This window comes from Furipterus horrens, unplaced genomic scaffold (assembly GCF_987537825.1).
Source record: "Furipterus horrens unplaced genomic scaffold, mFurHor1.1.pri manual_scaffold_4, whole genome shotgun sequence".
Taxonomy (NCBI): domain Eukaryota; kingdom Metazoa; phylum Chordata; class Mammalia; order Chiroptera; family Furipteridae; genus Furipterus; species Furipterus horrens.
Genome location: NW_028327174.1, coordinates 138,563,493 through 138,587,212, shown reverse-complemented (window position 1 = coordinate 138,587,212; position 23,720 = coordinate 138,563,493). Strand labels below are relative to the sequence as shown.

At 39.8% G+C, this 23,720-nt stretch overlaps 1 protein-coding gene across 1 annotated transcript in view; it reads left to right on the top strand.

Annotated features, from left to right (window-relative positions):
- The window catches only part of SH3GL2 (SH3 domain containing GRB2 like 2, endophilin A1), a 195,727-nt gene that overhangs the window by 158,932 nt on the left and 13,075 nt on the right, over positions 1–23,720 (top strand). The window contains exon 3 of the mRNA XM_090274076.1: positions 2,953–3,025. Coding sequence (XP_090130202.1) covers positions 2,953–3,025 — 73 coding nt within the window. The remainder of the gene's footprint in view (positions 1–2,952; positions 3,026–23,720) is intronic.

Genomic DNA, 23,720 nt, shown 5'->3' with positions numbered 1-23,720 from the left:
ATCTGCTGAATTCTACTCTGGGGACCAAACTTAATGCTCATTATTGGTATCTCCAGTGTGTCTGTGCCTCCCCTGAGGCCACTGGCTTTAGCCAAGGTAGTAGCTTTTCTTTATGGAGCCTGAGTAATTCGGCTGTCTATTTACAGAGCCCAGAGGAGAGAGGGGATTCCATAGCCAAAATGAGAACCACTTTTCATGCCTTCCTTGGTAACCTCTTTGTGAACCATTGAGGATTCAGTCGCTGGCATCAGCTTCTGTAGAGAAGCCTGTGTAACTGAGTGTGTGTGGGAGAGCCTCCCTTGCACAGAGGCTTGGGGGTGAATAGTTCTTGTAGATGAAGTTTCCAGACTTTGAGGATTTTTAAAACAAAAGCAGCAGATGGGGTGACAAGTGTTTTCCTCCTTGTGCTATGTGGTTGGCCACTGCCGGGTCCCCACACCTCACCTGGAGGGTGATACCAAGAGCCTCCTGGCTCTGACCTGTTGTCTTCAGGTTGGGAGATATTCCTGTTGCCTGTCTTTTTATGAGGAACATATGCTTTCAAGAAGTAGTGATTAAGAACATAGGCTCGAGAGCCAGAACTGGGCAAGTTTCTTATCCTCTCTGTATCTATTTCATAGGGCTTCTTATCCTCTCTGTATCTATTTCATAGGGCTTTTGAGGATTAAATGTGTAAAGATATTTAAAGCCTTTGGAACAATTTATGACAAATAGAGAACATTTTGTGATGGTGGTGATTATAATTGTTTTTGAGTACAGTGATAAGGGAAAATTAGAAATTGGTTAGCCTTCTAACATTAGGTAAGTTCAGAATATCAGAATGGTCATTGAACAGTTCTGGCACTCTCTTAGAAACCTTGACCTTGAAAATTACTTTCTTCCCGTCATACTGCACAGGACCTTTGGATACATTTGACATCTAATTCCTTAACCCTTGTCATATAGTCTGTAGGATTATGCATTTTCCTCCCATCACACATGTAACCTGGACTTTGAGCACATTTGTTTCATATACCAACTTTGAATTCATTTCCATAACATTGAACATATAGAGTTTAGTTGGCTTTGTGCTGATATTTCTGGGACCTCCGTGTATGATGTGTGAGTCCTGCATTACACAACTCTAGGGGATCACTATTCACTTTCAGAACTAAATACTATTTAGTACATATTCAAATCTAAGACATCTTACAAACTCAGCTATACCAAGAGGACATGGTACAGGGTTCATATGAAGGTAGGCATCTTTTAAGTAGGAGTTTTTTTTTTTTAAGTAGGAGTGTTTTTAATGTAATTTCCTGCCATGATGACCTCACAGGAAGAAGTGTTTTCCTCTATCAGTGATGGTAATAGCAAACTTCTTACACAGTTATATGACTGCCATTGAGTGGGAAATCATTAAGTATTGAAAAACCAAACTAAAAGATAAAATCTTCTGATGGATTATAGCTTGGTTCCTGATTGTGAAAGAGAAGGAGACTTACCACATCCATCAAAGGATGATTTTATAAGTAAGTGCAGTAGGCTATTGAAAAACTTTTCTGCAATTGAGGGAAGAGCCCTTGAGCTCCAGTTAAAACAAAACAAAAATTCTCCATGAACTTGATACCTGAAATTCTACCTTCAAAATGAATTCCTCTCACTCATACATATGTCATATATTATATGCACATATCTTGGAGAGGAGGATGCACTTATTTTCACTAGTCCTTTACCCTTTAGAGTGAAAGAATGGACAGACAGGTTGGTAAAAAAGGAACTTCATGGGGAAATGTAGGGAGGACATAACCGCAGTGAACAGCCCCTTCAGCACAGAGAGGACATGGTGACCTATTGGATGCAAATATGGACCATTCACAGTTGTGCAGGGATGGACTGTAGCACTAAGACTTTTATTTAGAATTAACCAAAAGTTCAAAGATGGATTAGAAGTGTTTGAGCAAGATTTTTATACACTTACAATGTTCTTGAAAGTTAAATAAAAACTTTGTCTCTTCCTTGAGTAAGCAGAGTTGATGCTGCATTTTTCTTTCTTTAGGGCATTGGAACTTGTCACCAGAGCTGGCCCACTGCAGACATTTAGTAAATGCCTCTGGGGCAAAATATGATTTATTAGCTCCACTTTTTAAACTTTGATTTACATTTATTTTATGCTGAATTTATTCCTGGGCCATAAATTTTGTTTCTTCTAGGGTGTCTTTTCTTCTGTGCAATCTCTTCTGGCTTAGAAACAATTTGCTCTGTTCGGATAAGCATCATCTCAGTGTGGCACGGAGAGCTCATGTTAGTCTCACTGAGAGCTCTGTAAATCCAGGGCCTGCCTGGGGTTTTGTTTACCTGGATAAGCTCAATGACCAGAAAGTCTACATAAAAAGTTCAGCACTCTCATTGGGTCATAGAACCTACGCCCAGCCCCACTGTCTCGCCTGGGCACACCTACTAACTCCACGTTTGTAATGACAGAGCATTGTCATATAATGTAATTTCTTCTGTGAAGTGACATCTTTCATAGACTTAGTGGGTTTTTGGATATGCATACTTTCATGGGTGTCCTTAAATTAAACGTGAAGATTTGAAATTCTTGATTTGTGTTATTTTGTGGGTTTTTCTGGGTCAGTTGAAAACTGAACCATTTTCAGAGATCATCTCAGGCGTCTTATGGGAAAGGGAAACCATCTCCACCTTATTTTGCCGAAAGACAATGAGATATACTTTGAAACAATTTTTAGGAAATGGCCAGTTTCCTCTTCAGAGAAGTAGGCTTTCCAAGCAGGATGGAGTGCAGTGGATGCACAGCCACCATTGCTTCTCCCAGCCCCGCGGCCCCTCACCTTCCACTCGGGACTTGCTGTGACTGTTGCATTGCTGGTAGTTGTATATCTACTCAAGTAAAAACTAAGTTTTGAAAACTAATGATTTTGGTCATTTAGAATATTAATTTTCTCTTTTCAGAAAGTGGATGTCACCAGCAGGGCTGTGATGGAAATAATGACTAAAACGATTGAATACCTTCAACCCAATCCAGGTAAGAGGTCACTCATATTCAGGGTATTCCTTCACATAACTTTTTTTTTTTTCTGAGAGATATTTTAGGTTTGGTGTACTTCTGCTTCCTCAGTGACTTCAAGTATGCACTTTCACTTGGGATGCGGGGGTACTTATTAAGGCTCCCATAGAAGTGACTGAAAGACTCAGTAATATTTCATCTGACTGGTGAATCTATTGAGCAACATTGTATGGATGGCTTGGGTGGCACATCATGTCAGAATAGCTGCAAGATGTTAGTAATGGTACTTTAATTTTGAAAGGATGGTAACAAAGAAATAGAATAATATTAAGATAAGAAATAATAATTCCTAGAAAGTTTGAAAAGATAGGAGGTTGAATAATTGCTCTGAAATACAGGGGGTTTTTCTTATACAGCATCACCAAAGTCTTTGGGGGGATGTTTTTAATTCTGAGCCCTCTCCATGCACACCGAAGATCAGCATTTGTTCCTGCTAGCGTGTTAGACCCTAAGAGAAGGAAGTTACAGTAGAGATAACAGAGATCTACCTTGAAAAGAGAACCAGGCAGAACTGGAACAAGCTCTGTAGGCATGAGGTGTGACAGAGCAAAGCAGCCAGCATAGTAACATCCTCCTCCCCACTCTTCCTGTATAGCAGTTCATGACTTAGAGTATAGAAACTTGAAGTAAGGCTGAATGTCTGTAAGTGAAATGCATTAATATTTGGAAAACTGCTTACTCTTGAGATTCGTTTCTTTGCGAGTTTCAAGTTGGGATCTTGGTGTCTTTGGCGGTCCTAGGGAAGATGGTCCAGGCACTGCGCCAACCACAGTGTGCTTGGATAATGAGCATTAGTGGCCAGGAGATAAGAAAAGGGAAGGTGTTGGGTAAGAGGAAGCAGTGAAGGGTAAGGCTGTGCTGACTAGCTCTCTACTGCCTCCTGCTGTTGGCTGAATTTTCATTCAACCTTTTGTTTACCTAGGACAGCACAACTGCGGTTTTGAAGATGACCAAACTATGTGGGAATAATGTTTCTATTTTTGTTTTTCTTCTTAAACTACATCAGAGATGGGATTATGTGAGGAAGGAAAATCTAAAAATAAACGTGGTGGTAAGCTATAGGAACTGGGCATTTAACTGACAATGGACCAAATGGTTAGGAAATTAGGTGAAAAATGGCAAAAGTCAAGTTTCTAATTTTTACCCAGAGCCTTCTTCATGACCTTTATAATCCACAGAAGTTCAAGGATCTCTTAACTGTGTATGTATTCCTTAGTATTTAAACAACTGTAATAAGTCAAGTTTTGAAAAGGGGACTGCTCACTTGCCTCACCATAAGAAATCATTATACAGGGGCAAGAAATATTTGTCTATCTTTATGAAGAACTTTGCAGTGCTCTTTGTTTTCTTGAGATTTGCACATGAATTGTGCTAGTAACTCATTGCAGGGCTATGATAAACATAGGAGAGGGAAAGAAAAATAGAGTACTTGTTGAGCCCTATGCGTTTTCAGTACAGTGTTAGTTATACACATGATGTCATCCCTGAAAGTAACCATTTTATATGATTGCAAAAATAAAACACAGTTGAACAACTCGTAGCATAGAAAAGGGATTAAATGTCTCCTGTAGTACAGAATCTCAGTGGGGACCCATCCATGTTCCAGTGTATAATGAAATGGTATTCTGCCGTAGGTAGGTATAGTGCGTTGACTAGGATATCCCCCAAAAATCATGACCACCCAGAACCTCAGAATGTGACTTTATTTGGAAATAGGTTGTTATTTTTTTATTTTTTATTTTTCAGATATACTTAATGATCTTGGGATTAAGTCATCCTGGAGTTAGTGTAAGCCCTAAATCCAAGGACTGGTGTCCTTATGAGATGCAAAGACAGACCTGGGGAAGGAAGCTGTGTGAATGAAGGTGGAGGCAGAGCTTGGCCCCAAGCCGAGTAAAGCCAGGCACTACCAGAAGGCAGATGAGGCAAGGAAGGAAAGAATCAACCCTGCTGACACCTTGATTTCAGGGTTATGAACTATGAACGAGTAAATTTCTCTTGCTTTAACTAATCTGTGGTAATTTGTTATGGAAACACTAGAAAACTAATATAGGAGGTTAGCCTCATTTTATACAGGAAAACACAAGAGCCAGAGGTTTTAAAAAACTTTCCCAAAGTTATACATCATTCATCTAGGATGGGATGGAACCAGGATCAGAACCCCAGTCTGACTGCTTCCTAAGCCTATGTACCTTAGGTTGATGATACTGCCTCTGAGAAGCATGGATTCAACTTTATTCAGGTACAAAGGGTCATTTGCTTTCAGAGTGGTACAACAGAAATTCAGAAAGTAATCAAATTGTGGCGTCGAGAATTATTTTTATTTTAATAAAAAGGATTGCAGGAAGAGGTAATTGGGGAAGATTTGAATTTTTAGAAATCATACATTTTTAATAGAGTGCTGAATATGCTGTGTAGCTACCATCATGTTAGTTTTACAGCTAATTGAAATTAAGTAGAAATCTGCTGACAAGGAGAACAGTAAAAGCCATCACTAAGCAATCCTAGGTTCATTTCAGAAAAGCAGTTATATTGTATATGAGCAGCCCACATACATATGCAAATAAGTCACCCAGAAAGTCTAGAACAAAACAGAAGTTCATATAGTCATTCTACAGAATTTGTATAATCTGTATTTCATTGGTTTAGCATAGATATGATTTAGTTCCTCCATGAATTTCTTGCCTTGAGAGCAGACACTGGTTTTGGCGCTCTTGAAAGACACTGCTGGTCAAGTACACTTGTTTAGAAGCCAAGTGGCCTTGAGAAGGGGACATAAGAATCTAGCAAATAGAGAGGCACCCAGTTTGAGGGAACAGAAGAGCACAAAGAATGTTCCCAAACTCATAGTTTGCTGAATACCTGGATGACTCAGTCTCTCTGACTCCAGGAGCTGGTCAATCCATATGGATTGCTGGGTGCTTGTCCGGAGTAAATCTGTCTTGGGTCAGGACAGAGGATGATTTCAAGTAACGACATACATGGCCAGCCAGTAGAATCAGTGGAGAGGATTGCTTTGAGGGTACTTTGAGAGTAACCCGTACTAGATTAATACTCTAGGATGCTTTCTGGTTTTCTGATCTTGTGGTCATGGATCAGACATATCTTTTTTATTCTTGAAACTTAGTGTCTGTTGAAGTGATGACCAAAGAGAGTCTGATTGATTAATTTTCATGGATCTGTTGATATGCTCTGTGTAGGTCTCATATCCACTCCTACCCACCTCCAGAGTGATATTTTTATTTTTTAAATTATTTGATATTTGTTTTTTACAGAGCAACATTTTTAAAAGGCAAATCTGATAATAGCATTACCGTGCATAAAACCCTTCAATGGCTTTTCATCGCTTTTAGGATTAGGTTGAAAATCGTTAACATGACTTAAAAGGCCCTCCCTTCATGGTCAGCCTGCCCTTTCTCCCCCACCCTGCCAGGCAAACAGTTCCCTCAGGTCCAGTGTAAAGGTTACGTGGAAGTCTTCCTTGACCCCTGGCAACACTAAGTTCCCCAGTCAACATCCCTCTCGTGATTTCCTGGTGGTACATGCCAGTTACTGTAATTACGTGATGTGTGTGCTTGTTTGTCTTTCCCAGTAAGGACAGGACTGTGCCTGTTCTGCCACCACTGCATGCCCAGCCCCCCCGCTCAGGTCTGTCGGCCAGTGGCACTTGGGTATTTGAATAAATGGATTATGAAGCACAGTTGACAGTCAGTGCCTAATGTAACAAAATTGCTCTAATACAAAAGACAGGAAGGGAAGCTCTTCATTATCCCTAAACCATCAGCTCTACCCATGTAACCAACACTTATCAAATGCATTCACCTTTATGTGAAGACAATTCTAGATGCAGTGCAGGTGGAAACAGGACTGAGATTGAGCCCCTGCTCTCTGGGACCTCACAGTCTTAACAGCATAAGGTACATATGCACTGAAGAGAGTAGCCCAGAGTGCTTCACAGCCAATTCCTCCTGGAAATTCCAGCTAACTGATGAGGTGAGGGGGTGAATGGGGCCACAGATCTACATGTGTGTACTGTGAAGCAGGGCCTTTGAGAACATAGAACAGAGAGCTGGAAAATATTTCCCTTTGGACTGTGAAATTATTCTTACAGGAACATCATAAACCAGTAGAAATTTCCAAACTTCTTAGATAAAGAATTTGAATATGAAAAGCATTGTACACAAATTCCATCCTGTTGATTGTGAGCTCCAGTTCTCATGGTATCTAAGAATAAAAATCAACACAGAAGATACAAATCAGTTTTCTTATTTGACTATCTGCTACCTTGCAGGGGGAAATGTATTAAATCAACATTCTCCAGCAGAAATATGATGTAAGCCATGTGTGTGATTTTGAATTTACTAGTAGCCACATTAAAAAAGTAAAAAGAAAGTTAAAATTTATTTTAATAATATATTTTATTTAACCTAATATATTCAAAATATTAGCCAACATTAAAAATTATTGAGAAAATTTTTTTCTTGTCCTAAGTTTTGAAAGTTCATGTATGTTTTACACTTACAGCCCATCTTGGTGTGGACTGGCCACAATTTAAATGCTCGATAGCCCCATGAGGCCTATGGTTCCCATAAAATACGGCATGAGGCTATTGTTGTTGTAGAGCAAAAGGGGGTTCTTTCACGTGGCGCCTTGGTGTAAAACCCAACAACTAGTGTTGAGGAAAACAGGTCTTTATTTACAATATTCCAACCTGGGGAGGACAGTGAGCACTTCAGCTCAGAGCCCTGTTCTCCCACTGGACCCAGCACTTCCCTTGCTCCCCAAAAGGCTAGAAGCCAAAAACATGCCCAGAAGTTTCCCATCCCTTATCTGTCAGCTGTCTCCTTCAGGATCTGGGGTACGATGTCATCAGTCTCCATATAACAGTCCAGGAAAACATGTGCCGTGTTGCACTGGATCACGCATGATTCTCCCTTTGTCCTTTCAAAGCCGCATGGTGTTCTCCCTTCTCAAAACCGCATGGAGAACCTAGCTAAAATGTCTGCTGCTTATTTTTAAACCCCTGACTGCGTTCTCTGTCTGACGCAGTGGGTGTGGTAACCAGGTCTGACCATTCACAGCACCTTGCACAGGCTCTGTGTGCTCTCCATACCAGTCCATGGTCCAAAAACCCCTCCTATCTTCTTGGGGCCTTGGAAGTATCAAATCCATTTGCATAACAAAGACACTAGCCACTAGCCACAGGCATGTGAAAGCATCTTAAAAACTGTTTCCTTTCCCCATCCCCCAACCCGCAGACTCTGGGGAATTTTGGATACCCCCACCCTGTAATATCATCTCTTTAACCTATTTATTATATTTGATGTGTGCTTGATGTTTAGCTGCTTGGTTTTTGTATATTAGTGGTTGTTTTTCCAATAGAGAAATGGACTCTTGATTTTGAATCAGGATATTTTTTAAGTTTAATTTTGTTTGTCTTTTTTATCTTCCTGCAAATCTGTTTCCTAGCACTGCAGTGAAAATCTTTCCTGTAAATAGAATAATAGACATGGCCAGACTTGGCTGTTTCCTTCCCAGCTGTAGCATACTGGTTATAACAGAGGCGTTCTCAGTTCGTACTGAAAAGTTATTCTGACCTTTATGTCATAATCCAATACTGATTTCCAAGATGTGAAGATAAACAGCAGTTTGACCATGAAAAACACTGTGTGTAGTGGGGGGTCTGGTTCTCTACAGAAATGCTCTCCCCTCGAATGCCTACATGGTCTAGCTTTCCCAGCGTGCCTGTGACTGGAATAGTAAATCGGGATCATTAGATGTCTATTCAGAATTTTTCAATAATAAATTCAAATCTTATTTGTGGAATATTACCTGTGGGAGCAAAAGTTTGCTGTATTAATTTTAAAATATCTTATTAATCCTTGAGAAGATATTATATCAAAATTATTATACTTTGCCACGGGCTTCCCTCTTAGTTATTTCATTCCAAAGGTGAATAAATATAGTGATATTGGGTGGTGTTAGAATTGGAAATCAATACATATCTTACTTGGCATTCATGTATTCAAACCCTTGGCTGCACAGCACATTGCTGTTTCCTTGAGGGCAGGCTCTGAGTTGTATTCATCCTCCTGCCTCTCACGGCTCTTAGCCTTGTGCTTGTACATTGTTTCCCGCACTGTAGGCACATAAATGAAGTGACCATACTTCACTTAAAGAACAAGGGGTATGTACTGAGCCTAGTTACCAGAGCTTTTCCAAATCCTGATACTGGAAAATAATCAAAATGCAAAAAGGACAGATTTACAAAAGTAATTTTGAAGAAAATGTTGATATCTTAGAGGTATACTGTCTTTCATGGAAGAGCATTTTAAAGACGAAATTGGAAGTCAGGTGATACGTGGTATAAGCCATATACAATGTAAGTCAGCAATTTTCAGCCTTTTTAATCTCATGATGCATATAAACTAATTACTAAAATTCTGTGGCACCTCAAAAATATATTTTTTACTGATATAACAAAAAATAGGTATAATATTTATTCATTTACACCATATGGCTATTGTTGTGTTGGCTGCTGTCATTTTTTTAAAAGTTGGACCACCTAAGGGAAAAGAGGTCAGCGCCCCTGACTAAGGAGTTGGGTATTGCATGTTTTAAAAATCCTTGTGGCATGAAAATCACTGCTAAAAGTAGTAGAAGGGCTGGAGGGTTTTTCTATTTTTACTACATCTTTGTGGGGAAATACTGAAAGTTAGTAAATTCCCAATATATTTGAGACACCTTAAGTAACTCCAGTTTTTAGTTGGCTGGAATCGGTGAATTAATAAAATTCATTCACTCTGTTTCTAAAGACAGCTAAAGCCAGACCCTACTTAAAATGTAATTAATCATAACAGAGACATTGTGCATTTAAAGTTATGCACAGATACGAAAAGTTAAGTTAGTGCAGTCCCACTTTAATAGTTCCAAGCTACCTCTACACTACCTGCATGTGGCGGTCCCTGTGCGCTCTGTCTCTGCACATCCTTTCTTCCTCTTATTCCTACTGCAGCCTCAAGCTTCCCATTGTCCCAGTGCTTCACATTCTTTCCTGCCTCAGGAGTATGCACTGGCTGAGCACGCTTCCTGGAATGCTCCACCGGTCCCTTGTTTGACACCTGTCTTCTTACTCATCCTGCCTGTCTCAGCTTAGGTATCACCTCCTCTGAGAAGCATTCCATGAGCCCCTGTCTGAGTCAGGCCTACTGCAGTGTTGCACTCTCCTCCACAGATCTCTCCAGTCCTTCCTCATTCACCATACAATGGAAAGTTCTCGTCATGAGTTACAAGGTCAGATGATCGGACTTCAAACCCAGAAGTACCCCCACGTGTCAGGACCACACAGGTCCTTCTGCCTGAATCACTTCATCTCCAGGTCTTCTCAAAGTCTTCTTTGACGTCTCCGCTCAAATGTCATTGTATTTCTGCAGCTTTCCTGATCATCTTATTTAAAACATTACCTCTCACCACTCTCTTAGCCCTTTCTCCATTTTATTTTTCTTCATGGCACTTATCACTATTGACATTTTCATTGTATTTTACTTTTTAAGGTGTGGCTTGTCTCTGTCACCTTAAGGTAAGTGACCTGAGTGTCGGATTATTGTTTGCACACTACAGTCAGAGAACCCTGTTCTTATCTTTTATTGTGCTTATCACAATATTTACTTCCATGTGTCATTTTTGTTTGTTCAATACTCTTTTCCTCCATTCTTACTCCCATTTTACATTCTCCATATAGTAGCCAGTTCATTCCATGAAAGATGGAAATCGTATCTCGTCACTCCTCTGCTTGTTCCTCTCCAGTGCTTCCCACTGAGGTCAGCATAGGCTTCCTGGCTACAGGGCTCTGCATGATTTGGCTCTTGATCTTCCCTCGAGACCATGTTGTTTTCTGTCCACTCTCACTGGCTTCTTCTCTGATCCTTAGTCAAGCTCAGCTTGTTCCTGCTTTGAGGTCTTTGCACAGGAAGTTCCTATGCCTGGAACATTCTTCTCCCTGATCCCATCATGGCTTCTCTTTCTCCCCACTTCATTCCACCTCCCTACCCACTCCTTCCCTGGCCACCCTACCTGAAAGAGCCTCTGCACTACTCCCATATCCCCTCTTATTATTCTGTTACCATTTGAGATTATCCTTTATGTTTTTTTTTTTTTTAACTTATCATTTGCTCATCACCCTTATTTTCCGTATAGAATGTAATATCCACAAAGGTAGGGACTTTGTCCTGCTAACTATCCTTGATATACAAATAGTGTCCTCAGTAAATACTTATTGAATGAAAGCTGTTTATCTCTCTCCCTATATCATAAACTCATTGAATGAAGGACAATGTCTGTTTTCTCACTTCTATATACCTGGTACCTAGTGGTGTTAGGTACTTAGTAGGTGCTTAATTCAGTAAATAAATGAATCAAATCATGTTAAGCATATTTAAGTTCCACCTTATAGGAGTAACTAACCTTTCAGGTCAAGTCATGGTCTGCAGACTTGAACTGGCCAGAACCAGAGCTGTCATTTCTCTCTATATATTATATCTACTTGGTGTCACGCACAATTAACACATTTCATGGTTGCTTTGGGAAAAGTGTGGAAATGCATACTCTCCAGTTCAAGATCACTGGGCTGAAACTATTAAAAGAACATTCATATTTACACATGTAGATAATAGTTGTTCCTGTTTTCAAAATAGAAACTGAAGCTTCAAGAGAGATTAAATAATTTGCTCAAAATCATGTAACAAAAGAATAAGAATTCATATTCAGATATGACTGTTTCCAGTCTATTTTGTTTTCACTACCTTGTGCTACAAAATATAAAGACACCTCAGTCACAGTATGTGTGATGAATATACCCTCGAGTGACCTCTGTTGTTAACACCTTTATATAATCCATTCCCTTTAAATGTTGGTGGAATTTGTGAATTGCTTTTAATCAATAGAATTGGCAAAGGTGATGGGATTGAACACTCACCACTCCCTTGATTAGGTTGTATTATATGGCAAAGTTGGTGGGGTGTCGCTCTCATGGTCATATTACACTATATACGTACCACTGTCTTAGTAGACTGGAGTGAGAGAGTCTCCTACTGGCCTAGGAGAAGCGATTTGCCATGTTGTGACTGACATGTGTCAGGGCACTCTAACAGTGATGTATCTGAGTGGTGTATATATGACTACACTCTGTTATTTTCTATATTTCTGCATATGTTTGAAATATTTTCTTCTTTTTTTAGTTGAAGAAGTATAATATTAGCCACTGCAGATGAGAAGTTGAGTGCAATAAAATGCCTTACAAGCTAGGGTTTAACCAGTGGTATGCTGCTCAAAGTTGAACAGCGGTGTGGAAGAGAGAAGGGTGGGCTGCACATCAAGGTCTGTCCAGAAAGTATCCAGCTGTGTAATATGAAAAGCAGAGAGACATTTATTGAAGAAGATACAAGAAACACTGTACATAAAACAATGATGCCTCAGTCTCCTTCAAAGTAGGCACCTTGATACCTCACACAGTTCTCCCAGGTGTCTTCAGTTGCCCCATCGTATTTCCCTGAATCACATTGACATTCTGAAATCTCTTCCCTTTCAAAGGTGATTTTACTTTTGGGAAAAGGCAGCAGATGCAGGGTGCCAAATTGGGGCTATAGGGGGACTGAGTCACCTGGGTGATTCGATGTTTTGCCAAAAAACTCTACACGAGATGTGATGCATGAGTGGGTGTGTTGTCGTGACGAAGCTGCCAGTGACCAGTTGCCCATAGCTGTGGCCTTCTGAATCATTGCAATAGTTTCCACAAAGGAATGTTCAAGCTCCACACAAAATTTGTTGCGGATTCATTGCTCTACTCACTCAGTCATTTTGAATGCAAGGGCTACACAGTACACATGCTCACTCAACAGTGTCTACTGCTCCCACCATCTAGTACAGTGAAGTCATCATTGCTCACACATGCACATTCCAGTCCTCTCTGATTGGCTGCCAGGTTACATCAATGTCATGCAAACCGTTCTTACTCCCGTAATCTAGTCTGTATGCGAGTCCTTTTCATTATAAGTCCCATCATGTCACTTTTTCCCTCAAAACCCTTTAATGTGTCCCCATGTCATGGAAAATAGGACCTGAAGCCTTTAAGATGGTGACAGGGTCCTTAACTTATAAGAACTTGGACAGCTTTTCCAGTCTCCCTCAACCTTCATGTCCTCAATACACTCATGTAGCCCATCCCTCTCTCTACAAAAGGGGATAAGACAACCAGACCCACTGCGTGGTGGCTGTTGTGAAGATTAAGTTTAAATTGTTTATATAAAGCTTCTGGCTTATCCTCGACACTAATTAAAGATTAATTCCCACCACCAAATGTAAAACGACCAGAAGAAAAAGAAAACTTTTGTAGAATTTTGTTTCATCTTGATTTGGGAGGGGGGATTTTCATCCTCTTCTTCTGGTTATCTAATGACCTAGCCTTCAAGATTGCAGATGTTTCCTTCTTTATTGTGGCTGAGTAATATTCCACTATATGAGCAGGAACCCCTAAAACTGGAATTATCTTCTGGAGGGCAGGCCCCTTGTAGTACAAGCTTCCCCCACCAGGTGAGTGTTCTAGGTACCCATCTGTATCAGTTATCCTCTGGCATTGGTGTGAAAAAAAATTTTTTGAAGACTTTTTCAATGCATTTGCCCACTTCATAATGGGTGATTTATAAGCACAGCTACCCACACTACACTGAGTGTTCAGTTTTTGACCAAAAACGGCATGATCCCAGTGCCCCACCCTCCCTATTTGCCTGATTTTGCCCCTAGCAACTTTTTGTGTTTGTTTGTTTACCTGGATGAGTGAAAGTTCAAAAAGAAATGTTTTGCTGGTATGGAAGAGGTGAAACAAAAAATGGTAGAAGCACTAAAAGGCATCAAAACTTAACTTCTAAAACTGTTTAGAGCAGGTGTCTTGCATCAAATGGAGAGTACTGTGAAGGTGACTGAAGTTTAAACATGTAAGAATAAATATACAGTGTTTTATAAATACATTCTGTTTTTTTGAGGGTGCTCCCTCATACTTTATTTGGGGATGGTGCCTATTTTTTTAACCTATTTTCAGAAATCTTTGCATACTCTACCGGTCATGAATATGTTCTCCTATATCATTTTCTGAAAGGTGTACTGTATTTCCTCCCATAGTTAGAGCGGTAGTCCACCTGGAATTGACTCTTCACTATGAGGGTGAAATATAGTGATGAGTTAGAGTCAGTATTTTTCCTTATGGACTCTAGATGACATAGTACTAATTTTGAAGGAATCAGTGATTTTAAAAGCTCCTCAGGTGATTCTGATGAGCAGCTCACCATTGTCTAAATGTGAGCCCAGATGCCTCTCTTCTTTCTCTTGTCATCTAGTCCTGTTAATTCTGCCCTCCCCAAAACCCACAATTCATATACTTTTCTTTCTTTCATTTTTTTAGGACTTATCTATTGCAGTATTCTCATAACTGGTCTGCTTGCCTCCGGTGCCTTCATACTTTGTGAATACCTCTTCCCATTTTCCCTGAATTGATAATAGGAATATTTTTCCCCAAACCTAAATGTGATTTCATTTGATTTAAAACTCTTTTAAAAGTCTAGATCTTAAATATCTCTGTCAGAAACCTTTGATGGGAATTGTCTACAAAATAGAATCTAAGCTGCTTAGCATGACATTGAAGGCCCTTCACAACCTGGTTCCAACCCTGTGATCTCTTCACCTAAGCCACAGACATTCTGAAATTTCCAAGTACACCAGGCACTTGCATGTGCCTTTCTCTTTGTCTCCAGTTGCCTAGAATGTCCTTTCCCATTGCCCTGCCTTTACCGCTCACTCTTGAGCACAGCTCCCCTGTCACCTGTGTCAAGAGCCTGGCCAGCCTTACTCTTCTAGGCAGAATGCATTGCTCTTCTGTGATGCGGATACATTATAACCTTGTCCACAGTGTGCCCCATGTGTGCCTCCCAATCAGAGTGAGTAGAGTGCTTTCCGACTCTTTGACTAGAGAGAAGCTCAGTGAGAACAGAGGCTGGCCCTTGCTTCCCTCAGAACCTCCCTAGTAGTCCCTTTCACATAGTGGTTGCTTAATAAATACAGTATTCCCTCAGTTAACGTGGGTATTACATTTTAGATGCCCCCGTGATAGGTGAAAATCCACGAAGTAGGAACCTTACATTTATTTTAGTATATATATATATATATATCTTTATAAACCCTTCCCACACACTTATAAACTGTTCCCAGTCCCTTATTAACATTTCCCACTCCCTTATTAACCTTTTCCACACATTTATAAACACCACTTATGTTCTTAAAACATATTCTACACTCTTAAACCTACGTAACTTTAACAACATACATATACAATGCCACAAAATCCTGCGATATAGTGAAAAAATCTACAATAAATAATTAAATATAATATTTTTAAAAATCCCGTGATACAGTGAGGCTGCAATAAGTGAACTGCGATGTAGAAAGGGACTACTGTACTTGTTATGTTCATTTTATCACCTAAAAAATTTAAAAAGCAGATATTTGATAGAAACCAGTTTGATCAGACAGTACAAATTCAGAATATTTCTATATGAGAGGGTTACCTTATTGTTTTCATTGTAACTTATTTATTGATTCTTATTAATTTGATCTTTTTATATCCCTTTAGGGCTCATAATTTAGCTTAAGAACCATCTTTTGTTGGGGGAAATAAAAGCCTATTTCCTGATTTTGGGAGATTGTATGATAAGTTTCTTACTGTTTTCACATAAAGCAGTTTCTCATGACATGATTTGGAGTGATTGCTTCTAGAGTCAGTATTAATGACAGTGAATAGGAAGTGGGATTCCACCCTTCTGCACTTTAAGATATGATTCAGTCCTGGCTGATGTGTCTCATCAGACTGAGTGCTGGCCTGTGAATCAAACAATCACTGGTTCGATTCCCAGTCAGGGCACATGCCTGGGTTGCAGACCAGGTCCCCAGTTGGGGGGTATGTGAGAGGCAACCAACCTCACGCCAATGTTTCTCTCCCTCTCTTTCTCCCTTCTTCTCTACCTAAAAATAAGTAAATAAAATCTTTTTTAAAAAAGGAGAAAAGAAACGGATTCAGAAGAAATGAAAAGGCCCAGCAGCCTTAGACTTCTTAAAATCAAGTCTGTGTAAGGGCTGCGAGCAGGCCAGATTGCCATCAGCATGCCCTGTTGTCCCAAATCATCCTGTCAGATCACAGAGTTAGTGTGTAATTAGATTTTATCAGCAGCCTCAAGCTCCATTTCAGAGCACAAGAGGAGGTCATTGTGCTTTTAGACAGGGACGCCTTTTTACAAGGATTTGAAAAACGATGAATTTTATAAAAAATTTAAACTTTTAAATGAAATTGTTCAACACACAATTAACAATTAAGTACCTGCTATACACTCGACCCCATGCTAGAAATTCAATAGAATGCAGTTTCTCAATTTGTAGAGAGAAACAGACATGCAGAAAAGAGAGAAATACTGTAAGTTATTGTGTGAGATATGATCAATGTTTGTACTGGGTACAGTGGAGACATAACATGAGGGAAGGGGTCACTTACCCTTAAATGCCGTATAGGTGAAGGGAAATTGGGAAAGACTTTGTAGAAGAGGTGCGCCTGGCAGTGTGTGGGGCAGGCAGACAGAGGGAAGGCTGTTCCTGGAAGAGGGACAGTTCTAGCAACTTCACAAGCTGCCAAAAGTTTCCTGTGGCTGAAGGCCAGGGTATGCTTTCTTTGAGTAGTCTTTAATCTAAGAATAACCACCCTAAATAAGGGAACTTGGAAGAGTTTGAAGAATAATCCAACTGTCTCTTTTTTCCTCAACTTTTTATATATGGAGAACCTGATACTCAGAGTTACTTAACTTACAGAAAATCACGCAGTGAACTTGCTAGCATGCCTGGCACTCATAGAAATAACTAACATTTATTGAATATTTATCACATGCCAGCATTGTGGCATATGTTATGCCATTTAATCCTTACATCAACCTTACCCAGTGAGAGGGAGGTACCATTTTACAGATGAGGTAACTGAGCTCCAAAATCACCCAGCAAGGAGCAGAGCCAGGATTTGGACTCAGACAGACTGACTCCAGAGTCTGTCTTAATTCCATTTTGTTAAACCGGTTCTCCTTTCTGGAGTTCTTTCTACAATGAGCAGCTAACTCCTATCTACAGTTATTCTCTTTTATGCATACCCTGAAAGCATAGATTTGCAGAATTGAAATATTTACATTTTATTGACTCACCTTCAGGGCTCTGTCAAGGATAGATCTTAATTTTTTGTCAGTTAAAGTATTAGACCATCAAGCTTTGTATCAGTCAGGGTTTAATCAGGGCATCAAAGCCATGTGCGTATTATGAAATGAGCTTTATTGTAGGAATTAGAGTTTGTACAATTGTAAGAAGCTCTGGGAATGCAAAGGCAAAACAACAACAACAACAAAAAAAAAAAAGACGAGCTGAAAAACCAGAGACAGGTTGCTGACCAGCCCTGACCCAGGTAAATGAATTTAGAAACCTAGAAAGTAGACCGTTTCCACTGCTGGAATGGGACTGCAAAGGGCACTGGTGTGGAAGGGTATGAAAAGTTGTTGGCTCTTCAAGGTTACTGTTACAGAACCAGCCAATGCTGTTCTGGAACAGCTCTGGGGTTCTATTGCCTGCCACCAAGAAGTGTGACTCCCAAGGCAAGCGTTTGGTGAAAAAGGAAAGGGGTTGTTTATTTAAAGGTTATACAAATTTAGAATAATGGCAGATTTTTGCTGTAAAGTTCTGGTCCCTTTAAGAAACACCCCAAAACAAACAGCCCTGCCTTCCTCTGCCTTGCCAGGCCAGTTTCAGAGTATGCCACTCAGAAGTACCATATTGCAGACAAACAAGTCTGCAGCTCAGCATTCCTGATCCCAGTTCAGCTCCAAGCATCTCTTGCATGTCTGTGTGCTTGGACAGGCAGGTCCTCACAGCTCAACCAACTCTGTCGCTGCCTTCTCCCCATCTCCAGGCAGACCTCCATACCTTGTGGCAGCCCCTTCAGACCCAATGTCACTTGGTCCGCTCTAATTTAAATGCTCGGCTCAGAACTACCTGCCTGGCCAAACATCTGCTTTTGCTGTGTATTAGTGTCTGCTGCCATTTTTGTCAGCTCCCCAGTGCCTTTGACTCTCTTTCGGTTGCCATCTCTAGTCAGGGCAAGAGTTCCCAGCCACGCATGGGCATCTGGGATGGGCCTCTGCAGCTGCAGCTCATGCAGGCCCTGGATGCGCTGCCCGGCCTGCCCCTCCACTCTCCCTCCCAACCCCCCCCCCCCCCCCCCCCATGTCAGGAGTTACTCTGCATTCTCACTGTCAGGGACACCCTTTGCAGCTTCTACAGCTCCTCCCGGGCTGTTAATCTGTCTTTGTTATGCAATGTGCCTTAAACACTGTACTTTCTGCTTTGGGCATTCTTTCCCCTGCCCCCCTGTGCCTTTTATTCAGGATTTGGGAGTTTCCCGTATTTTCAAGGGACCCATGCTCTGTACCTCGTTACATTACTACCTTTGAAAGTTTGTAGCCAAAGGTCTGTGGCGGGCCTGGGATCACTGTTGGTCGGCAGAATCAGCAGTTGAGAAAAAGAGCTGGACACAGAGTAGGTAGGATAAGCAAGGGCAGATGAAATCCATCCGTATTTCTCCATCTCTCTCACCTCTTCTAACCAGTGTTAAGGCTGCTGCTTCATCTTTACCTCCCAAATCTTGCACAGCCTTACTTTGGACCAATTCTAACTGGGGAAGGAACATACAAGGAAGGGATTCTGGTAAATGTAGTTGACAAAGGAGGATTTCGTACAGACGGAGACGTATAGAAAAGAGAACATGGAAGGGGGAGAAAGGAGTGCTTTCTCTTATATCCAGTGCCTAGTGTGTGTGTGTGTGCTAGTAACTCTTTTTGCTCTTTATCATTGAATACCGATAACAAACTTGTGAATGAGATTTTTTAAAAAAGATATACAGCTTAAAAGATTTAGAGCGTGGATTTTTTACCTATGTTTTGTATAAGCCCAAAGTTAACATTTATTTTAATACACTATGCTGCTTTCCAAGAACGACAAGACCAGTTTTCTTGTTTGTTCATTTGAATTCAGAAATAAAAATTTAAAAAACTAAGATTTAGTTAGCAGAAGTGCTGCGTTTTCAGCATTCCCAGCTCAATAGCACATTAGATAAGCAGCCTTAGGAGAAACAGAGCAGTGACTCACACAGACACCGCTTCTAGGTCAGAGGAAACGAGCTGCGTGGGCAGGGCACACGGAACTTCTGCTTTACTTTCAGCAGAGCTTGGATTCCCTTAGGCTGGGCCCAGAATTGGAAAGCTCGTCAGGAATTCTGTTTTAGAGTTGGAGGATGGTTTCACTTTAAGCCTTGGCTGCCCCTGTTTGTCTCCCTTAAAAGATAGCATTGACTTTGAGGCCAGAAAAGAAACTACCACTTTTAGCAGAAGAAAAAACATTGGGAGCCCTTTTTAAGAATAGATTAGCCTTTTATGGTCATATTAATTTTACTTTCTGCTCTTTAAATTACCTGATACTTTTCCTTCCAGAAATTAACTAGATGGGGGCTCATCAAGCCCTTTCCTTTGACAGCATTTTCTGATGGGATTTTACCTGTTAATCCTTATTAACTTCTCTCTTCCCAGCTAATTCTCTTTATACCAGTGAACATATTTTTAGTAGAGCTTTTTGGCTGAAAGAGCAGTGCCCACAATTGTCAAGGCACTATGAGTATTGTTTATCTAGTTCAGACACTAAGTTAGGTATACTGGGGGAAAAGAAAATGGAAATATTTTAAATTTAGTTTTAACAATAGAAACAATACATGCATTTTATTAAAAGTCATATAGTTTTACAAAGCTTTTTCCAATAATTATTTTATTTTTCATTTTTAATTTCTTGTGTATATTTTGCTAATTCTTTTCCAAATCCTCTGCCACATATATGCATTTTCTGTCAGTACACTGAAGATTGTCAGGTGTTCATCACCTACGTCACCTGAGATACCTAATGCTGCATTCTGGATTGGTTGCTATCTTAATTTGGGTTCTTCCAGAATCAAACCGTAAAGCAAGGATTTGAGCATAAGTGGTTGATTTGGGAAGTGATTCCATGAAACCGTGTTGGAGAAGTTGGGAAGGAGAGGAGGCAATAAATAAGATAGTATAAAGCAAGGCACAGTGAGGGACAACTGTAGCTTGATCCCACTGGGGCATGTGAGGAGTTTATAGCTCCCTGACTGCCATGGTTCTCTGAGCTGCACATACCTGGTTACCTGTAGTATCAGCTACAGCTGGCCTCAGTGCCTGATGCACAATGACAATCTGGAGATCTCCCTTTTTCAACATTTTTCTCTTCCCTTACATTGGATCCCTTTTTATAGATTTCATACCTGTCCCTTTTCTTGATTTACACCTTCATTTTGGTAGAATGCCTCTTTCATTAGCTTGAAAAGAAAAATAAATTAAGACCTTTCTGTGCATTTGAAAATATCACTGTTCTATTTTTATACTTCATTAATAATTTGAATATAGATTGTAGGTGATTTTCTCTAAGAAACATTGCTCCATTGTTTTCTGAGAAAATTTCTCATGTTAATCATTTTCTTATGTTCAGTGCTCTTCTGATTCTTGATATTTTATATGTAACCTATTTTTTTCCTCTCTGTAAATTTCAGGAATTTCTCTTTGTCCACAGTTTTATGAAATTTCATATTAATGGTTCTTAGTATAGACCCTTTTATCCATAGTGCCAGAGATTCAGTAGATCCTTTCAGTCTGCCAACACACATTCATTAGTTCTGGGAAATTTTCCTAAACTTTTACAAAGAACTTCTCCTTTTATTTCTGTTTTCTTCCTTAAAAAAAAAAACAAACAAAAAAACCAAAAAACCCTCATTATTCAGACTCTAGACCTGGACTAATCTGATGTTATGCTTGCTTTCTGATTTTTTTTTTTTTTTACCTTTTTAAAAAAATTCTACTTTTGAAGGGATTTGTTCAACTTTATCATCTATGCTTCCATTAATTGTTAAATCTTATATTTTACTTAAATCCATATTTAGACTTAAATTATATTTTAATTTTTAAGTGGTCTTCAGTGTCTCTTTCTTTGTTTTATGGATAAAAGTATGTTGACAGCTGAGAATATTGATAGTTATTTTTATCTTCCCTAAATTGTTTGTTTCCTATAATTCCCTTGTTTGTTTTAGTTCTCTCATGTTAGGAGCTTTCTTCAAACTCTGGTAACAGTGGCTGTCATTTACCACTTAGGTGTAGGTCAGCAAACCTGTGTGTGTGTGTGTGTGTGTGTGTGTGTGTGTGTGTGTGTGTGGCAGGGGGGTGGTGATGGAGCTTATTAACTGTAATGGCGTCATTCTAGGGTGATCTTCCTGGGATTGTTGCATTGGGTACTTGAAGCTGTGTCTTCAGGTCTCTTCTCTTGGATTGGTTGTATTGAAAACAATCTTCTAGTTCCCTGCCCAGAGGGTATAAACCTGGCTGTCAGTTCTCTGGGGGGTAAGTGGAGGAAGCGGACTGACAAGTTTTGCAGGTTGCTATGTAGATTGGCCCAAATGACCTGTTTTCAGTATGGAATCTGACACTCAGCAGGGTCAGGGGACTTCTCTTCTCTCTTAAAAAATTCTATTTGATGGGCACACCTTTTATTCAACACAAGGAACAACTTTTCTAGTTCTTAGCTTCAAAAAGCTCTCAGCCATGTGAGCCAAAGGATATGAACAGTCTCTTATGCAAACCACTGCCATGATAGTATAAGTTTCCAAGACACCCATTTGTTCATTTCTTATTTTCTTCAGCAGATGTGTGTTAAACATCTGTGTGCATGGCTTTATGCTAACCCTCTCTGGGAGACAGTCAGAGCAACACACCAGCATCCTGCCTTCATAGACCAGGGGGGACTGCTGTCAGGAAGCTGTTAGTACAGTAAACCCATGGGTGGGTTGGGGGACTTGAATTAGGCTCGTGAAGGTGGGTGCATAGTCAGAGAGCTTATAACAATTTGTAAGGAAGAGGAAAGCAGTGGGGGTAAAGGGAAAGATAGAAGTCAGTTCCCTTCAGAAGAGAAGAGGAGGATCCCAAGGGGCACATCCAACTTGGTGAAGCAATCCAGGCTGAGACCATATTATAGGAATTCTAGTGTGTTAAATTTGTATTTTTTCAGGCTTACTCTGCTTCTTTAAAGTACTGCCTTTAAAAATCATTTTAAAATGATTATGTTAACACTTAAAAATGGTTAATTCTCAGGTCTGATAATTTCTTTTTTCAGGAACACAGAATTTTGACTAATCCAAGATTCTTAATAGATATTAATGAGTTTGCGAATGAATTTAAAAGCAATCTCTTCAACTATGTGGATTATTTGGTATTTTAGATAATTTGCAGAAATAAGTAACAGAGTATGGTTTTCTTCCCCCTTCTTTTTACACTGTAGAATATATTCAAGATGTTCTTAATTAGTAGAAGTAATAAGGCTCTCCATAATTGAACAACATTCAAAATGATGAATTAAAAAATCAGCTACAGTATGTTAAAACCATTATAATTACGTCTGGTAATTACTCTAGAAGACAACTCTTAACAGAACCAAGATATAAGCACAGACCAACAACCAGCTTTCGTAAAAGGAATAAATCTATCAAGTGTAAAATGGTCAACGCAAGAACTGGAGGGATTAACCGTCATGTCTGATTTCATTGTTCTTTCTTTGATTTCTGCTTATCTCTTTTCCTTCTGTTCATTTGACACTTCTTATTGTCTACTATTTGTTTATTTCACTTTGATCTGCGCTGCTGTTACTCTTTCTCTGTGTTTGTTACCCCATCATTGTGTTTACATGTTGTTGCCACTTTATTTATCTGATGCTTCACTATACTGTGAGCACCGTAAGGGCAGGGACTGTGTCTTTCTTGGATCTCAGATATGGCTTATTGTAGAAAAGGCCTTGAATGTACACTCTAGTAATATTGTCCTCTCAAAAATGTGTGATCATGTGGCATTTTCAATTTTTGAAGTTTAACATGTATGATGCACTTTTCCATGAAAAGCAGAATGAAGAAAATGTGAATTTTTTAAAGCATATTTTATTGATTATGTTGTTACAGTAGTTCCAGTTTTTTTTCCCATTTGCTCTTCTCTGCCCAGTACCACCCTTCCCTCCAGCAATCTCACCCCCCTTAGTTTCATGCCCATGGGTCGTGCATACAAGTTCTTTGGCTTCACCCTTTCCTATATTATTGTTAACTTCCCCCTGTCTATTTTGTACCAACCACTTATGCTTCTTAGTCCCCGCACCATATCCCCATTTCTCCCCCTCCCCCCTCCCAGCTGATACCCCTCCAAATGATCTCCATACCTATGATTCTGTTCCTATTCTGGTTTGCTTAGTTGGATTTTGTTTTTAGTTTTTAGATTGTTGTTGGTGGTTGTAAGTTTGTTGTCATTTTAGTGTTCATAGTTTTGATCCATTTTAGTGTTCATAGTTTTGATCCTTTTTTTTTTTTTTAAGTAAGTCCTTTTGACATTTCATATAATAATGGCTTGGTGATGATGAGCTCCTTTAGCTTCACCTTGTC